General features: G+C 36.1%; 1 protein-coding gene across 1 annotated transcript; it reads left to right on the top strand.

Annotated features, from left to right (window-relative positions):
* The first annotated feature begins 9,048 nt into the window (after positions 1–9,048).
* Positions 9,049–10,686, top strand: LOC149724113 (uncharacterized). The gene is made up of 2 exons (XM_089893332.1): positions 9,049–9,311; positions 9,461–10,686. The coding sequence occupies exons 1-2, from the start codon at positions 9,104–9,106 to the stop codon at positions 10,675–10,677; spliced, it is 1,425 nt and encodes a 474-aa protein (XP_089749458.1). The 5' UTR covers positions 9,049–9,103; the 3' UTR covers positions 10,678–10,686.
* Positions 10,687–15,894: the final 5,208 nt, after the last annotated feature.

Raw genomic sequence — 15,894 nt, 5'->3', positions numbered from 1 at the left:
AGGTATATTTGTTTAAGTTACGTTTTTTTAGCTAAAATGTTTGGAAGGGTATATTTGTTTAAAAGGCATTCATACACCAAACATTTTACTTTTTAAAGTTGGCCCAAACAAAACATATGTTATACTATATACTTTTGACAGCTAGCCAATATTACGTTTGGGTTTTAGTTTCCCAAAATACAAGCAGCGTCGAAAAAAATTGGAAGTAAAAATACGGCGAGAGAACTTAAAAATATTGTTGTTTGTATGTTAAGCGGTTAGCAGATAACGCAGGGGGAGGATTCTTTACTAGCGCCAAACTTTTAATAATCTGACATTCAGTAGCTTTTGAATTCATATTTGAGTATTATCAAGTATTTCTAGGGCTATGTCCGAGATTAGACCCCAAAGAGGTCAACAGTGTATTGCTTTTGGCTGCAATAAGAGAAAGTTTTCGAAAAGCCAACCCAGATCAAATAGTTCAGGCAGTGATGACGAAGAGTCTGAAGTTAAAAAGAAGTATGTATCCTCGAACATTCCACAGGTTTCTTTTGAGTTAGTTAAGTGTAGAACTATTCTAGCCTAGTGTAAATGCACAGTTTAACAGTTAAACCAATGTTAAGTTAAGTTTTTTTAGCTAAAATGTTTGGAAAGGTATATTTGTTTAAGTTACGTTTTTTTAGCTAAAATGTTTGGAAAGGTATATTTGTTTAAAAGGCATTCATACACCAAACATTTTACTTTTTAAAGTTGGCCCAAACAAAACATATGTTATACTGAATATACTTTTGACAGCTAGCCAATATTACGTTTGGGTTTTAGTTTCCCAAAATACAAGCAGCGTCGAAAAAAATTGGAAGTAAAAATACGGCGGGAGAACTTAAAAATATCAGACTCATCCGTCATAGGCTCAGACCATTTCTATGAAAGAGACATCAACCGATCAAAAGTCATACATGTGATTAGACATGCCAAACACGTCGAAAAATGCCTAAAGTGAGATCAACGGAGCGGGTAGTGTATATTGTCTGGAATGGAAAGAAAGTGCAAGGGTATATTGATCTGGGAAATGGGCTAGAAACTACAGACTCCACACCCCACCTGCAAAAAATGTTTTAGTTTTTATGGCAGTTTGCCTTAATTTTAACTGGAAAATTCCATTGCGGTATTTTTTTATTGACAGCCTTAATGGGCAGGAAAGAGCTAATTTTAATAAAGTATGCATTGAGAAGTTATCTTCTACTGGTGCGATAATTGCTGCTGTTATTGTGACGGTCCTTCGATGCATTTCAGCATGTATAAAGAATTTTGTGGAAAAAACATTTCTGCAATATTTGATGCCTGCCATATGCTGAAACTATTACGTACTAATAGATCATAACGAAGAAAAAATTTGCTGGAAGTATATTAAAGAACTTGAGTCATTACAAAGTAGTGAAGGCCTTCATCTTGGAAACAAACTACGTAAAGCTCATTAATTTCTTCCAGCAAAAGATGATAACATTGCAGCTCAAACTTTAAAGGGCCTAAACACACCCCACGTCACTTTTATTTTTTATGGTAAATTCATAAAGCGACCGTTTTATTGATTCCAAAAATACTTTGCTTATTAAAATTGGTCGAGTATAGGCGGAGATATTCGTCCTCAAACAGTGATCTCTAGCGCTATCTTTTTTTTACTACGAGCTCCGTGATTGTGACGTAGGAACGTACTAGTCACGTGACTGATTCATTCGTAAAAGCGAAACCTGCGTTTTTTTTGTGCTTTTTTTTGCGTTTTTTTTGTTCTCTCGTTTTTCGCTGAAAACACTGCCTCTCGCCTTTCTGAATGAGAGCGGCCACGCTTCAACAATTTTGTGACGTGTGTAGTACACTTCTCAATTTTTTTCGCCACGCAACTTTCAAATCAGTTTTTTGAATTTCACGGTGTTTGAGCTGGAATATCTTTGGTTATACAGAACCGATTAAAACAAGTAAGGTGTCGTTGGAATTAGAAAAACACACTCTATCGATTAAAGCGAAGTACTTTGGGGTGTGTTTAGGCCCTTTAAGTGAAAGCGTTGTAGATGCTATTGAATTTTGCACAAATGTATTAAAACTGGCTCAATTCAAGGAGTAGGCTGGTACAGTCAAATTTATTCGTTTGATCAACAACTTGTTCGATATTATGAATTCCCGTCACCCCATGGCCTACTCAATACACGGCCTAGGAATACACCGAAACTGCTCAGAAAATAAGAGGCCTATTGACGCGAATAATGCCCATTATAATACATTGTTACGTCACGGTTTTATGAATGGATTTTGCTGTCTGGGATTTCGATGTTTATGAATGGATTTTGCTGCAAAAACTGTAGTTTTTGCATTAAATAACATTTAAATAAATTTATTTTTCGGGTTATTTTATATCAACATCTTATATTTTTTATAAATGTTTAAGCATGACTGAACAGATAGGAGTTACTTTTAACCACGTGTGGCATACAAGTAAGTTTAACCGACAGTTTAATTTGGCTCAGTCGCTGAGTGAAAATAGTATTTGGCTTAAAACAGAAGTTTTTTAAGAAAGCTTATGCATATCTAGCAAAACAACAAGTAAGTTAATTGATATATGTCCGTTGTGGACTTTTAAAACCGGTCCTTAAAAACAATATAGGATATTGGATAACCACAAGCATATTAGCCTTTGTCTCAAGGTGCTTATGCCTTGATTATGTCCTGCTGCTCATAACTCATTTTCTACTCGAGGTTTCTTTTGTTAAAGCAGGACAGAGGCTCTCTTACTCGAGGTCAAAAAATGGGTCATACAGCACATCATAAATTAAGACTGTTTAATACAAACAAACTCACGATAGCCTCCCTTCGTACTCAAGTGTTGTGTCTAACTTTAGACCTTTGTCGCTGTTTAATTTGACTAGTCTTCCTTCCTGAAGATCTTCTTGCCACTTCTTCATCATGATCATAACATGCACAGATGGGTACCCTTATCCAAATATTTTTATCCAACTACGGAACACCTATTGACCATGCTTAAATAGCTTGCTTAATAATTCTGGTGGCTTAGAATTTAATCTAAATAAAATTATAAAGGTGTGCTGCATTATAAAACTTGCCAAATGCCTGTCTACTAAATTAAAAATAATCAAAACGTAGGTTTTCTGTGTTGGTAAACTGAATCTGATTGCTCGTCTCTCTTTATGCTTAATAAACTGATATTTATATACTAATAAACCTTTTGCGCTGCTTTATATGTCTGGTATGATTTTAACTAAACAAGAAAATATCCCTGCGACACGTTCTGTGATAAACTGTAAGTTAAAACAACCTAGAACTGGTATTAAACCTACCAACAACTGCAAACTGCATTCAAAATGAAGGAAATCCATTTATAAAACCGTGACGCAACAAATGTATTATAATGGGCATTATTCGCGTCAATAGGCCTCTTATTTTTTAAGCAGTTTCGGTGTATTCCTAGGCCGTGTATTGAGTAAGCCATGGTCACCCAAAAGACACTTCGGGTAAATTCATGCATCAGACACGCAGGAAAACAGGATTTGTTGGATTTCTTGGTGATATTGTTTGTTAAAGGAATATATTTACAGAGTTTGTTGAAAAAGAAGATTTATAATATCTTCATGGTGGCTGCAATAACAATCCAACTGTTTTGCAGTTCAAATCCTGCTATTAAAAATATTATTGAGAAGCCGCATTAAAGGAAATGCTGGAAATGCTACCTCACAGAACCCGACCGAACTTCTTTATGTTGTTAAAGACTCGTGTCAAATCGATGGAGCTTGTTTTACAATTAGTGATGCAAGCTTGACCAGAAAGCATGGATTAGTTGAAGTTTCTGTTGCAGCTGACCATGATTACACTGACATCCCCAATTTAACACAATTGAGTGAATATAAAAGTGAAATTGTTATTTATATTGCAGGATTTATAGGAAGAGCTATTTCAAAATCTATTTACTGCCATTCATGTGCTGAAGCATGGCTGTTGGCCAAATACAAATCCCACAGCAGAAGTTGTTTTTGGAAAGCTAGCAGAAATTAAAGATAGAGGAGGATAATTCAAACCCAGCAAAGAGCTTGTTAAAGTTACCAAGCAAATTGAAAAATGTTTTCAAAAAATAGTTAGTGAAAACAAAGGCCACATACCAAAAAGTAGAAGGTTGCCTGAAATTATTTCCATTGCTGTTGTACCTTCTTCATTTATATCGAGGAATTTTTTTACCTCACAACAAAACACCTGCTCTTTAAAATCCACAATGGATAACAGTCATGCCATACAATTGGTAAAGAAAATCGTTAAATTCACATTAAACAGTAGGGATGACTTGATTGGAAACACAATTTATGACTAAATAAATAATTCATTTGCTTAGATTTTGCAGTTCTATACACCTAATCGTGATTTTAATACTTTACTTCCAATTTAAGATGCTTAGATTTTGCAGTTCTATACACTTAATCGTGATTTTAATACTTTAATTCCAATTTAAGATGCGATTTTTTGACTTTTTCGAAAACGGGTCGTGACGTCACACACCGCCGGCAGGATTTATAGGAAGGGCTATTTCAAAATCTATTTACTGCCATTCTAATTCCAATTTAAGATTCGATTTTTTGACTTTTTCGAAAACGGGTCGTGACGTCACACACCGCCGGCAGGATTTATAGGAAGGGCTATTTCAAAATCTATTTACTGCCATTCATGTGCTGGCATGGCTGTTGGCCAAATACAAATCCCACAGCAGAAGTTGTTTTTGGAAAGCTAGCAGAAATTAAAGATAGAGGAGGATAATTCAAACCCAGCAAAGAGCATGTTAAAGTTCCCAAGCAAATTGAAAAATGTTTTCAAAAAATAGTTAGTGAAAACAAAGGCCACACATACCAAAAAGTAGAAGGTTGCCTGAAATTATTTCCATTGCTGTACCTTCTTCATTTATATCGAGGAATGTTTTACCTCACAACAAAACACCTTCTCTTTAGAATCCACAATGGATAACAGTCATGCCATACAATTGGTAAAGAAAATCGTTAAAGGCACATTAAACAGTAGGGAAGACTTGATTGGAAACACAATTTATGACTAAATAAATAATTCATTTGCTTAGATTTTGCAGTTCTATACACTTAATCGTGATTTTAATACTTTAATTCCAATTTAAGATGCGATTTTTTGACTTTTTCGAAAACGGGTCGTGACGTCACACACCGCCGGCAGGATTTATAGGAAGGGCTATTTCAAAATCTATTTACTGCCATTCATGTGCTGAAGCATGGCTGTTGGCCAAATACAAATCCCACAGCAGAAGTTGTTTTTGGAAAGCTAGCAGAAATTAAAGATAGAGTATTTCAAAATCTATTTACTGCCATTCATGTGCTGAAGCATGGCTGTTGGCCAAATACAAATCCCACAGCAGAAGTTGTTTTTGGAAAGCTAGCAGAAATTAAAGATAGAGGAGGATAATTCAAACCCAGCAAAGAGCTTGTTAAAGTTACCAAGCAAATTGAAAAATGTTTTCAAAAAATAGTTAGTGAAAACAAAGGTCACACATACCAAAAAGTAGAAGGTTGCCTGAAATTATTTCCATTGCTGTACCTTCTTCATTTATATCGAGGAATTTTTTACCTCACAACAAAACACCTGCTCTTTAGAATCCACAATGGATTACCAGTCATGCCATACAATTGTCAATTGGTAAAGAAAATCGTTAAAGGCACATTAAACAGTAGGGATGACTTGATTGGAAACACAATTTATGACTAAATAAATAATTCATTTGCTTAGATTTTGCAGTTCTAATACCTAATCGTGATTTTAATACTTTAATTCCATTTTAAGATGCGATTTTTTGACTTTTTCGTTGCAGTTCTAATACCTAATCGTGATTTTAATACTTTAATTCCATTTTAAGATGCGATTTTTTGACTTTTTCGAAAACGGGTCGTGACGTCACACACCACCGACACGCTTGAGTGCGCTTTGGAGTTCAGCATTTTGCCGCTAAAATTCGCAGGAAACGCATTTATTTTTCGCACAGGACAGGTTGTACTGCTCCGTTTAGGCCAGATTAGCCTCTATACTTTCTGGTAAAGTATATTGGCTACTGGAAAAGTATTTAAGGCTGCATAAAATTGTGATAATTGAATTCAGTAAATTACTAGCCTATGTATAAGTCGATGTATTTTAAGAGAAGGTAAAATAGTACAGTGTATAACCATTCGAAATTTTACCATGTAATACGCCAGACTCCTACAGTCTTTATACATTTAAAAAAAATAATTGTTAAAATGCCAGATATTTGCTCTGTGTTCTTGGATGTGGAAATGCAAAATCAGGTAGGTTATGTATTATGTATATCTATTTTCAATTAGTTATGATAAGACTGCAATACATAAGTTGTTGGCTTTAGTTATGATAAGACTGCAATACATAAGTTGTTGGCTTTAAATGTATCATATAATAATATTAATAAACTACTGGATTCAAAGGTATTTTTAATTATTATGATTGTTTTTCAGCTAAACTGTCACTTCATTCATTTCCAAAATGTTCCCGCCAACTACCGGCCGATCACGCTCCTCAACGTAGATTACAAGCTAATCACCAAGATACTGGCGAACCGCCTCGGACCGCTGATATCCAAACTAGTCCAACGGGAACAATTCGCCATACGCGGTAAGTCCATACACGACTTAAACATTCTTTTACAAGACCTGAACGAACACGGTAAAGAGCAACACGACACGTTCATGATATCGCTAGACTTTAAAAAAGCGTTCGACAGTATAGACCACGGAATGCTCCGCAAAACGCTTAAAAAATTAGGATTCGGACCCAAATTCCTATCGTGGACAAACGCCATGTACGAAAACATGTCCACAAGAGTACAGATCAACCGCAACTTAGGAGATACAATCGCAATTAAACGAGGCATCAGGCAGGGCGACCCGCTAAGCCTGCCAATGTTCTTGATAGCTTTAGAACCTTTAACAAACGCAATAAACATCGACCGCATAGATACAATCGCAATTAAACGAGGCATCAGGCAGGGCGACCCGCTAAGCCTGCCAATGTTCTTGATAGCTTTAGAACCTTTAACAAACGCAATAAACATCGACCGCATAATAAAAGGAATTTATCTAACTGGTAGCAGAGACGCGGTAAATAAAGCATTCACAACACTAGAAAGCTTCAGCGCCGCCTCGGGCCTTCAGCTCAACAGGACGAAAACAAAAGGAATCGCACTCGGAAAATTAACCGAAATCAACCCGGGTGAACCAATAAAACGTGGAACGCAAATAAGACTCTGGACATATTTAACATCACGTTTGGACACGGAAACATCACACGCATAAACTGGATTAAAGCAAAAGCAAAAATAACCGAGAAACTAAAGCAACTGTCAAAAGAAAAAACAACACTAACTGGAAAATCGATCCTACTAAAAGCGACAATCATGCCACGAATCACCGCGGTAGCAAAAACGTTTTTAATACCGCCTGCGATCAGACGGGAAATAAACAAGCGGATTCTTAGCTATGCAATGATTAGAACACCAGCACGACTTACGATAGAACAGATCGCCAAAAAATACCTAGATGGTGGAATGGATATAACAGATATAGGCACGATGGCAGAAATGCTATTCACATATACGCTACGGCAATATGCGAGAAGTAGAATAGCGGACGACCCCCTACCTACATATCTAAAGGGAATCGAATATAACATCGGTAAAACGCTTAGCGCCCGATTGAAAACACCAATGCGCAACGACGTACCACACCGTGCAATAGCAATAGGCTACTACAAAGACACGCTGCTAACCATAGATAAATACAAGTTAAAAGCAGAAGACTACGTAAAACCTACCAAGCACCACTACGACGTGTGTGTGCGCGAACGAGCAGGAGCCACCGTCCATCCTACACTCCCACTCTCGCACGGAACCGTGTGGGCAAATAGCTTAAACAAAATATTACCCAACCATATCATCGAGTTTAACAAAACTAATATGGAACCACCTAGCATTGGGATCAAACAGAAACGTATCCTCGACGATCGGACAAACACGTGGCTGCCCGCTTTGTAAATCGGAACTAGAAACGGTGGAACACCTTTTCGCTAAATGCAAGGATATAAAAATGGCGTGGGCCTTTGCACTTGTAACGATACAACGCCTCACCACGATCACGCTGCTAAACACGCACCTAAGACTATGCATATATCGCGACACGGACATACCCAACCTAAGAGATAGACCGAAACGAGAAACACTCGCCATAACATTACTGTTATCGCACTCACGCTATAACATCTGGCTAGAACGGAATGCGGCGAAATTCGAACAGAAAACGCTCGACATAAACACACTCATTAACAAGACAAAAGCACAGATTTATTTCAGACACAGAGTGGAAGCTCAACGAAGGAGAGACAACAGTACAAAGACGCCCTCGACAGCCTACTGGAAGCCATCACCTAAGAAGGGGGAGCAGCGACATCTGACGGCCGAGGATCGAGCTCCACTAGACCCAGCGAACATCAAACCAGATCCTGAGAGAGGGGAGCATCTAGCGGCCAAATAATTATTCACATGTCATATGTACCCCTATGCAGTACCTTTGTTCTCTCACCTTTTCGCTCGTGCGCTCTCTTCCACAGAGTAACAGCGAAGGTTAACACAGTAGGATCTGAAGGGCGTATCACTGCGCCCCAAGATCCTTTAAGGAGGAGGGTCAGCCTCCTTCTTAGAAACCGGAACCTCAGCTCTAGACCGGGGAACCGGACCCACAGTGATCCACGTTTTTTGTCACACCAAAAATACCATAACCAACAACTAACCGAGCCTCGTGCTCTCCTTTTTCTCCCCATATTTATCATTCTGATAAATGATTTTTTTGATAAAATGTTAACTGTTAATTCCAACTACGGTTGGCTTTTCGCGAAATTGTATTCCTGGACTTACAATGGGGTGATTCACTCTGTGTGCACTTACCGCTAGATGGCGTAACAGATCAGTCTAAATTTTTCGTGCTGTCTGTGGCTGCGGTGAAAGAGAATATTTTACAGTTTGTTCAGAACAGGTTTTAAGAATTTAATTATTATAATGCCGACCAACTGTTGTGTCCCTAAATGCGGAAGTAGAATTGGCGGACGTACATTTCCTCTTAACACAGAACTCCGAAATGTATGGATCCAAGCAATTAAAAGGGCCGCCAAGAAGGCAACGGACACGGATTGGTATCCTACAGAGAATGATGTTGTATGTTTTCATCACTTTATTAAAACTGATTATAAGCCAAAGTTGTGCGATGGTAAGTGCTGTGATATTAGTTACTATACCTAATGTTAATTTGTTTTCTAACTTTTCTCGCTAATAATAGCCTTAATAGGTACTGCATTGTTTAAATATTTGTTTTTAAAGTTTGATTGACAGAAACTATAACCAATAACTGTCTTTCAGCAATGATGCAGAAAAAACTGAAAGATGGTGTAATTCCAACAGTTTTCAGTTTTAAGAAACAAGTAAAGAAAAGAAAAACAAAAAATTCTTTAAAGTCATCCATTCAACAGACCAAATTTAATGATTCAAACTCAGAGAATGTGATTGTAAATTTTGATGAACTTTTGGAAAGTGCCGAGCAGATTGTAACCGTACAAGAAAGCGACTTTGGTGAATGTGAAGAAATATCAGTTATGGATTATGAGTCAAGCAGTGCCGCTACTTTTGTTGATGCTGATTGTCAATGCACAATACTCACACAACAAAAACAACTGAATTTTCTTCGTTTAGATTTATTAAAGCAAAATGATACTGCAATTCATTACTACACTGGATTTTCCAACTACAATCAGTTTCAATTTTTTTTTCGCTCACTTGGACCAGCTGCTGTCGATTTAAATTATAAACCCTTAAACCTGTCACCAGAAGAACAACTATTTATAACACTGTTAAAATTACGACAAGCCAAGGAAAATAAAGAAATTGCCATCTTGTATAACATATCAGCCAATGTTGCATCAAAAATATTTTACACTTGGATAAATTTTATGTTTTTCCAGCTGCAAGAATTGAATACATGGCCTACAAAGGAAGTAGTTTTGGAACACATGCCAAAATCGTTCAGGGAGTCATTTCAAACCACCCGTGTGATTTTGGATGCTACTGAGATTGAAATCGAGAAACCAACAAATGTAAATTCTCAAAGCAGCACTTTTTCAACTTACAAAAACAAAAACACATTAAAATCAATGATTGGAATTACTCCAAATGGATTGGTATCGTTTGTGAGTCCGGCTTATGGTGGGTCTGTGAGCGATCGACAAATTATTGAGAATTGCAAAATTTATCAAAATGCACCAAATTTTTTTATACCAGGAGATAGCATTATGGCTGATAGAGGGATTTTAGTCCAGGATTTATTCGCACCATTTGATGTTTGTGTCAACACGCCGACAATGCTGAAGGGCAAGCACCAGTTGGATGCCACACAACGAGTACATGATCGAAGAGTTGCTTCCCACCGGATTCATGTTGAAAGACTGATTGGTCTTAGCAAGACTTATAAAATTCTTGGACACCCATTAAGCCCTCAGATGACTGCTATTGGATCGAGAATTATTTATGTTTGTTTTCAAATTTCAAATTTTAGACCATGTATTGTAAATAAAAACAATTAGAACAGTCTGGCTAAGAAGTAAGAATATCATTGGACTTCACTGTTAAACTGGTTAGGGGCTTCTCTAAAACACGCAATCTACGCAATCTACGCAATCTACGCAATCTTCTCTAAAACACGCAATCTACGCAATCTTCTCTAAAACACGCAATCTACGCAATCTTCTCTAAAACACGCAATCTACGCAGTCTTGTTTTGTCAAATAAGTAAACCAAGTTTTTTTTTAATAAATAATTATATTAATTAACTAAATAGGTCCTATTTTTTTTAACTAAATAGGTCCTAAAATAAAGCAATCCATAGAATTAACACATAGCGCCACCTTTCGGTCAAGTCACGCAATCTACACAATCTAGGATATATACATAATTCTTCTCTAAAACACCTAAAACACGCAATCTACGCAATCTTCTCTAAAACACGCAATCCACGCAGTCTTGTTTTGTCAAATAAGTTTTTTAATAAATAATTATATTAATTAACTAAATAGGTCCTAAAATAAAGCAATCTATAGAATTAACACATAGCGCCACCTTTCGGTCAAGTCACGCAATCTACACAATCTAGGATATATACACAATCTGCACACGTGCACAGGCTAATTTTGTTAAAAATTTAACCAATCTTTTTAAATAATTTTATCTGTCATTTGACTGTAGTATGCTTAAAATATCAACTCATTCCACAAAACAACACGGTAAACACTTAAAGACAAATTTAAAGTATGAATTGCAGTTGAACGTCATCAAACGTCAACTTTAAAAGGTTTTGGCTCCATTACTATAGCATTTCTTTATTTGCACACAATTCTTTGTGGGGTTGTTACTAATCACAAATACTGGCATGGTGTGTGTTTTGAAACTTCACGGACTACAAAGTTTTTTTACTTACCTTGGCTACCTATATTGTATTCAACATTCAAGTATTTTCATTTGTTTCAAAATAAATTCACTTTCAAGTGGATCTGAGCAATGCTACATACTACAACTTTGTACAATTTTTATTCAATGGTCAAAAAAACAGCATGCACTAAAAAGTGACACTAATTTCTGAAATTTTACGCAGACTAAAAATATTACAAAGCACCCATTAATTAAAAATGTGGAAGTGTGTTCAATGTTCAGAAAATTGCATTACTGATTGCATTCAATGCGATAATTACAATCTATGGGTACACTTTGCATGTTTACAAATGGAGAAAGAATTGCAGCAAGATTGGTGTAGTACTCAGTTGAATTTTTATTGTAGAAATTGTTCATTTGATAATGGTGGATTTGGATATGATAAATCAATTAAAAGAATGCTTAAGCAAACAGAAACCACAATTAAACCTTTGCAATATGCAACCCAAGAATACCTAATGATGATGACATACAAATTAAAACTGCCAAAAAAAATTAAAAGCAAAGCAATAACTGATCCAGTAACTGTAAATTTGATAAAAGATTTATGTCCTCATATTTTAATTGAATACCAACCAATATCTGCATTGGGGGATGGGAACTGTTTCTACAGGGCGTTCAGCCAAATGTTGTTTGGGTCACAGCGCCATCATGTTCAAGTAAGATGCCACACCTTACTGGAGATTCTTCTGAATCCGGAATATTATGATGTAAATCATCCAAAATATATCGATCAAATTAGAGATGACCGAATAATAACACCAAACTACAAAGAAATTGTACGAAGTACAGGACCGATGGAGTATGCTGATTGCATCCACATGTATGCTGCTAGTTCAGCTTTCCATGTTTCTTTCCACTCTTTTATGCCAAGCACTGGTCCACAAGATACTCGATGCTCTGCATACACCAGAAAAATTCAAGGTCACGACGCTTCTTCTACACCTGTAGGCACCATAATGTGGACAACAACAAATTTATATAAACAACCATACACACCAAATCACTTTGTTTTTCTAAAACCCACTGCTGATAAAACAATACAACCTGTAATACAAATTTCCTCAGATTCAGAGCCAGAATTATCAATGCAGACTGACATCAATACTCCAAAACACTCACCACGTGCTTCCAAACAGATCGACAGCTCCAGTTCAGTCCAATCAGCCAAATCACTAGATCAGTGGGATGTCTTTAGTACCGTCCATTCACCGGAACAGTCAAATTTATCTCCTCCGTTACAGTTACCCAAACTAACCAGCTTTAGTCCAGTCCATTCCCTTGAACAGGTAGACTTTTCTAGTCCAGTTTATTTACCTAAACAAATAGATGACTTTAGTACAGTGCAGTCAACAGCATCACTCACAGTCACACATACACCTACCTATAGCCCAACTCAGTTACCAAAACCTGCTGAACAAAAAGACATTCCAGAACAATCACTAGAAATAGCGAAACAGACAGATGATGCTAGTTCAGATTTTTTTTCAGATATGGCTGAGCAATCAGAAGTACAAACTTCATGCAGTTTATCGGATTCAGGCAAGGAAATACCAAACAATATATTTATAACAGCCAGAAACAAATTGGACATCCTAAACAAAACAATTACAGGAATAAAACAAGTACCAGTTGGATTAAAAGAAAATGTATATTATTTAGTTGACAACACCAACAATTTAAAAAGAAGAAAAAGCAACCAACCTTCACAATATTGTGATGATTGTGGAGCATGGCTAACTGGGTCAAGCAACAAAATATATTTTACAAAGTCTAATTCAACGGTTATTTACAAGAAAAAGGCAGAATACTATACTAAATTTTATAAAAATGGTGAACCCCTATATAAGTTAATTTTACCTAAACCAACTGAAATAAACATAATTACCATGGTTAGTTACTACACGAAGTTAAAAAAGGACAAGTCATATTCAAGAAAAGTAACCTGGATAGAAAACAAAATTCCTTCCTTTGCGATATATGAATATCTGGGAAAATTTCCTGGACATCTTAACCATGGAAACAGAAAATCTACAGAAACCAACTATGTTAGAACAAGCACGGAAACAAAAAAACGACTGGCCAGTTATATAAAAACACTACCACCAAAAAAGGCATACATTAAAGCAATGATGAAAGATTTCGAGGCAGCAGAAACAGAACGTCCCAGAAACAAACAACAATTACACAATTTAAAGTACACACAAAAAGAAAAGGAAAGTTTATATTCTGGAACAAATGTCGCGGATGAATACCTTCATGTATTAAATATGCTGCAATCCCACTCTTTCGTCCAAGTGGTAAGATGCTCCAAATCACATCAATTTTCAGCAATTCTCTACAAACAGGAAATAACACAAGATGTGAAACGATTTTGTTTGAATGGAAAATCTATACTTGGCATTGACAAAACATACAATTTAGGCAAAATTTACTTGACAGCTACTGTATTTAAAAATCTGGCTGTATTAACCTCTAAAACAAATGACCATCCAATATTTTTCGGCCCCATCTATCTTCATTTGGATTCCACTCTTCAAAGTTATTCCTTTTTCTTCTCTCATCTGCGTTCTCTACTTGGAAATTCAGTTCACCTAACTTTCGGAACGGATGACGAAACTGCTCTGCACCAAGCTTTTAAAAACAATTTCCCTGATTCAAAACATGTTTTATGTTACAACCATATAAAACAAAATATCACAAGATACCTTCGAGATAAAGTAGGAGTTGCAACCAAGGACAGAAAAACATTGGAAAATATGATAACCTCCATTTCAGACTCTGCAGATGAAATGTCATTTGCCGACAAAGCAGATGAACTTGTCACTTTTTGCAGAAACCACTGCCCAAAGGCTTTGCCATATATGCAAAACCGAATCTTAAAAAAAATCAGAAATAATGTATGGCCACAAAAAATGCAAACTGGCAAGTTTTGGACAAATAACAACAACGAATCAGCAAATTTCATTTTAAAAATTTCAACTGAATGGAAAAAACAAAGACTGCCAAACCTTATTGAAATTATTAATGATATTGTTTGTGTGATGTACATGGATGTAAAAAGATCTATATACGGGACAGGTCCATATGTACTCGACGGGCCATACAAATCTTTTCAAATTTGTCTTAGTACATGGAATTCCAAAACACAAGAGGAAAAACAAAAGTACATCACTAATTTTTTTAAATATCAACCACGGAAATGCTGTACTATGGTTACATCATCTAATGGTTTACTTTTAACAAAAAACACAAAACCTACAGCAGGAAAGAAATTTGGGCAAAGAAAAAAATACCCCACTGCAGTGTAAACTATTGTTGCTTAACCTTGTTGCCATGTTTCAGGTTTTGTAAATAAATGGATTCTTGTTCATATTGTCTGCCTTGTTTTTTTACAATAATAAAAATAACAATTGGTGGTGAGGCTGCAGGGTCAGTCAGGGAATGCCGAAGTTTCGAGTTAGTGGTTCTTTTGTGCAGTTTGTCAAGGCACCGCAAAAAAACAATTTCTGCCACTTGCTTACCTGAAATCAATTTGTACTTCACGAGTTTAGGAGCAGATCGCGTGGTTTGGCAAATCCATGTGCCAAACGCACAACTATGCCTAACAAAACGTAATTACCTGTTTATATATACTATAGCGTTGTAAAACGTGAACATCTTCTGTTAAAAAAAACATTGTGGTTAGGCTTTTTTTAGCAATTAGGTCAAATGTCTAATTAGAGAAACTGTCAAAAGTCTTAACTTTCAAAACACGCCCACCAAAAAGCGTGGGTCCTAGATCGCGTGGCAATAGGTGGCGCTGTTTGCGACTCCTATAGATTGTGTTGACTGTTGTTCTATAGATTAAGTTGATATTCTGAGTATACTATAGTTAAATGAAAGATAAATTAATTAAAAAAAAACTTGTGAAAATTTTAAATAAAATTAGCCTGTGCAGAATATGTATATATCCTAGATTGTGTAGAATGCGTGAATTGACCGAAAGGTGGCGCTATGTGTTAATTTTATAGATTGCTTTATTTTAGGACCTATTTAGTTAATTAATATAATTATTTATTAAAAAAAACTTGGTTTACTTATTTGACAAAGCAAGACTGCGTAGATTGCGTGTTTTAGAGAAGATTGCGTAGATTGCGTGTTTTAGAGAAGATTGCGTAGATTGCGTAGATTGCGTGTTTTAGAGAAGCCCACTGGTTAGTGGTTATAATATACTTTAGCTGCAATGAGTTGAGTTATTATTACTGTATTCAAAATATTTAATATTTTACACATAATTTATTGGAAACAAATGGTTTCCAATGTTCAATACAAAA

This window comes from Ciona robusta, unplaced genomic scaffold (assembly GCF_009617815.1).
Source record: "Ciona robusta unplaced genomic scaffold, ASM961781v2 AP042741.1".
NCBI classification, from domain to species: domain Eukaryota; kingdom Metazoa; phylum Chordata; class Ascidiacea; order Phlebobranchia; family Cionidae; genus Ciona; species Ciona robusta.
Note: the sequence above shows the minus strand (reverse complement) of the source record. Positions and strands in the feature narration are given on the sequence as shown.

Bases quoted from the DNA above. Each gene is read 5' to 3' on its own strand.
- LOC149724113 (XM_089893332.1), top strand. From the start codon at position 9,104: ATGCCGACCAACTGTTGTGTCCCTAAATGCGGAAGTAGAATTGGCGGA. The intron at 9,312-9,460 runs GTAAGTGCTGTG...ACTGTCTTTCAG, and splicing joins TAAGCCAAAGTTGTGCGATG to CAATGATGCAGAAAAAACTG.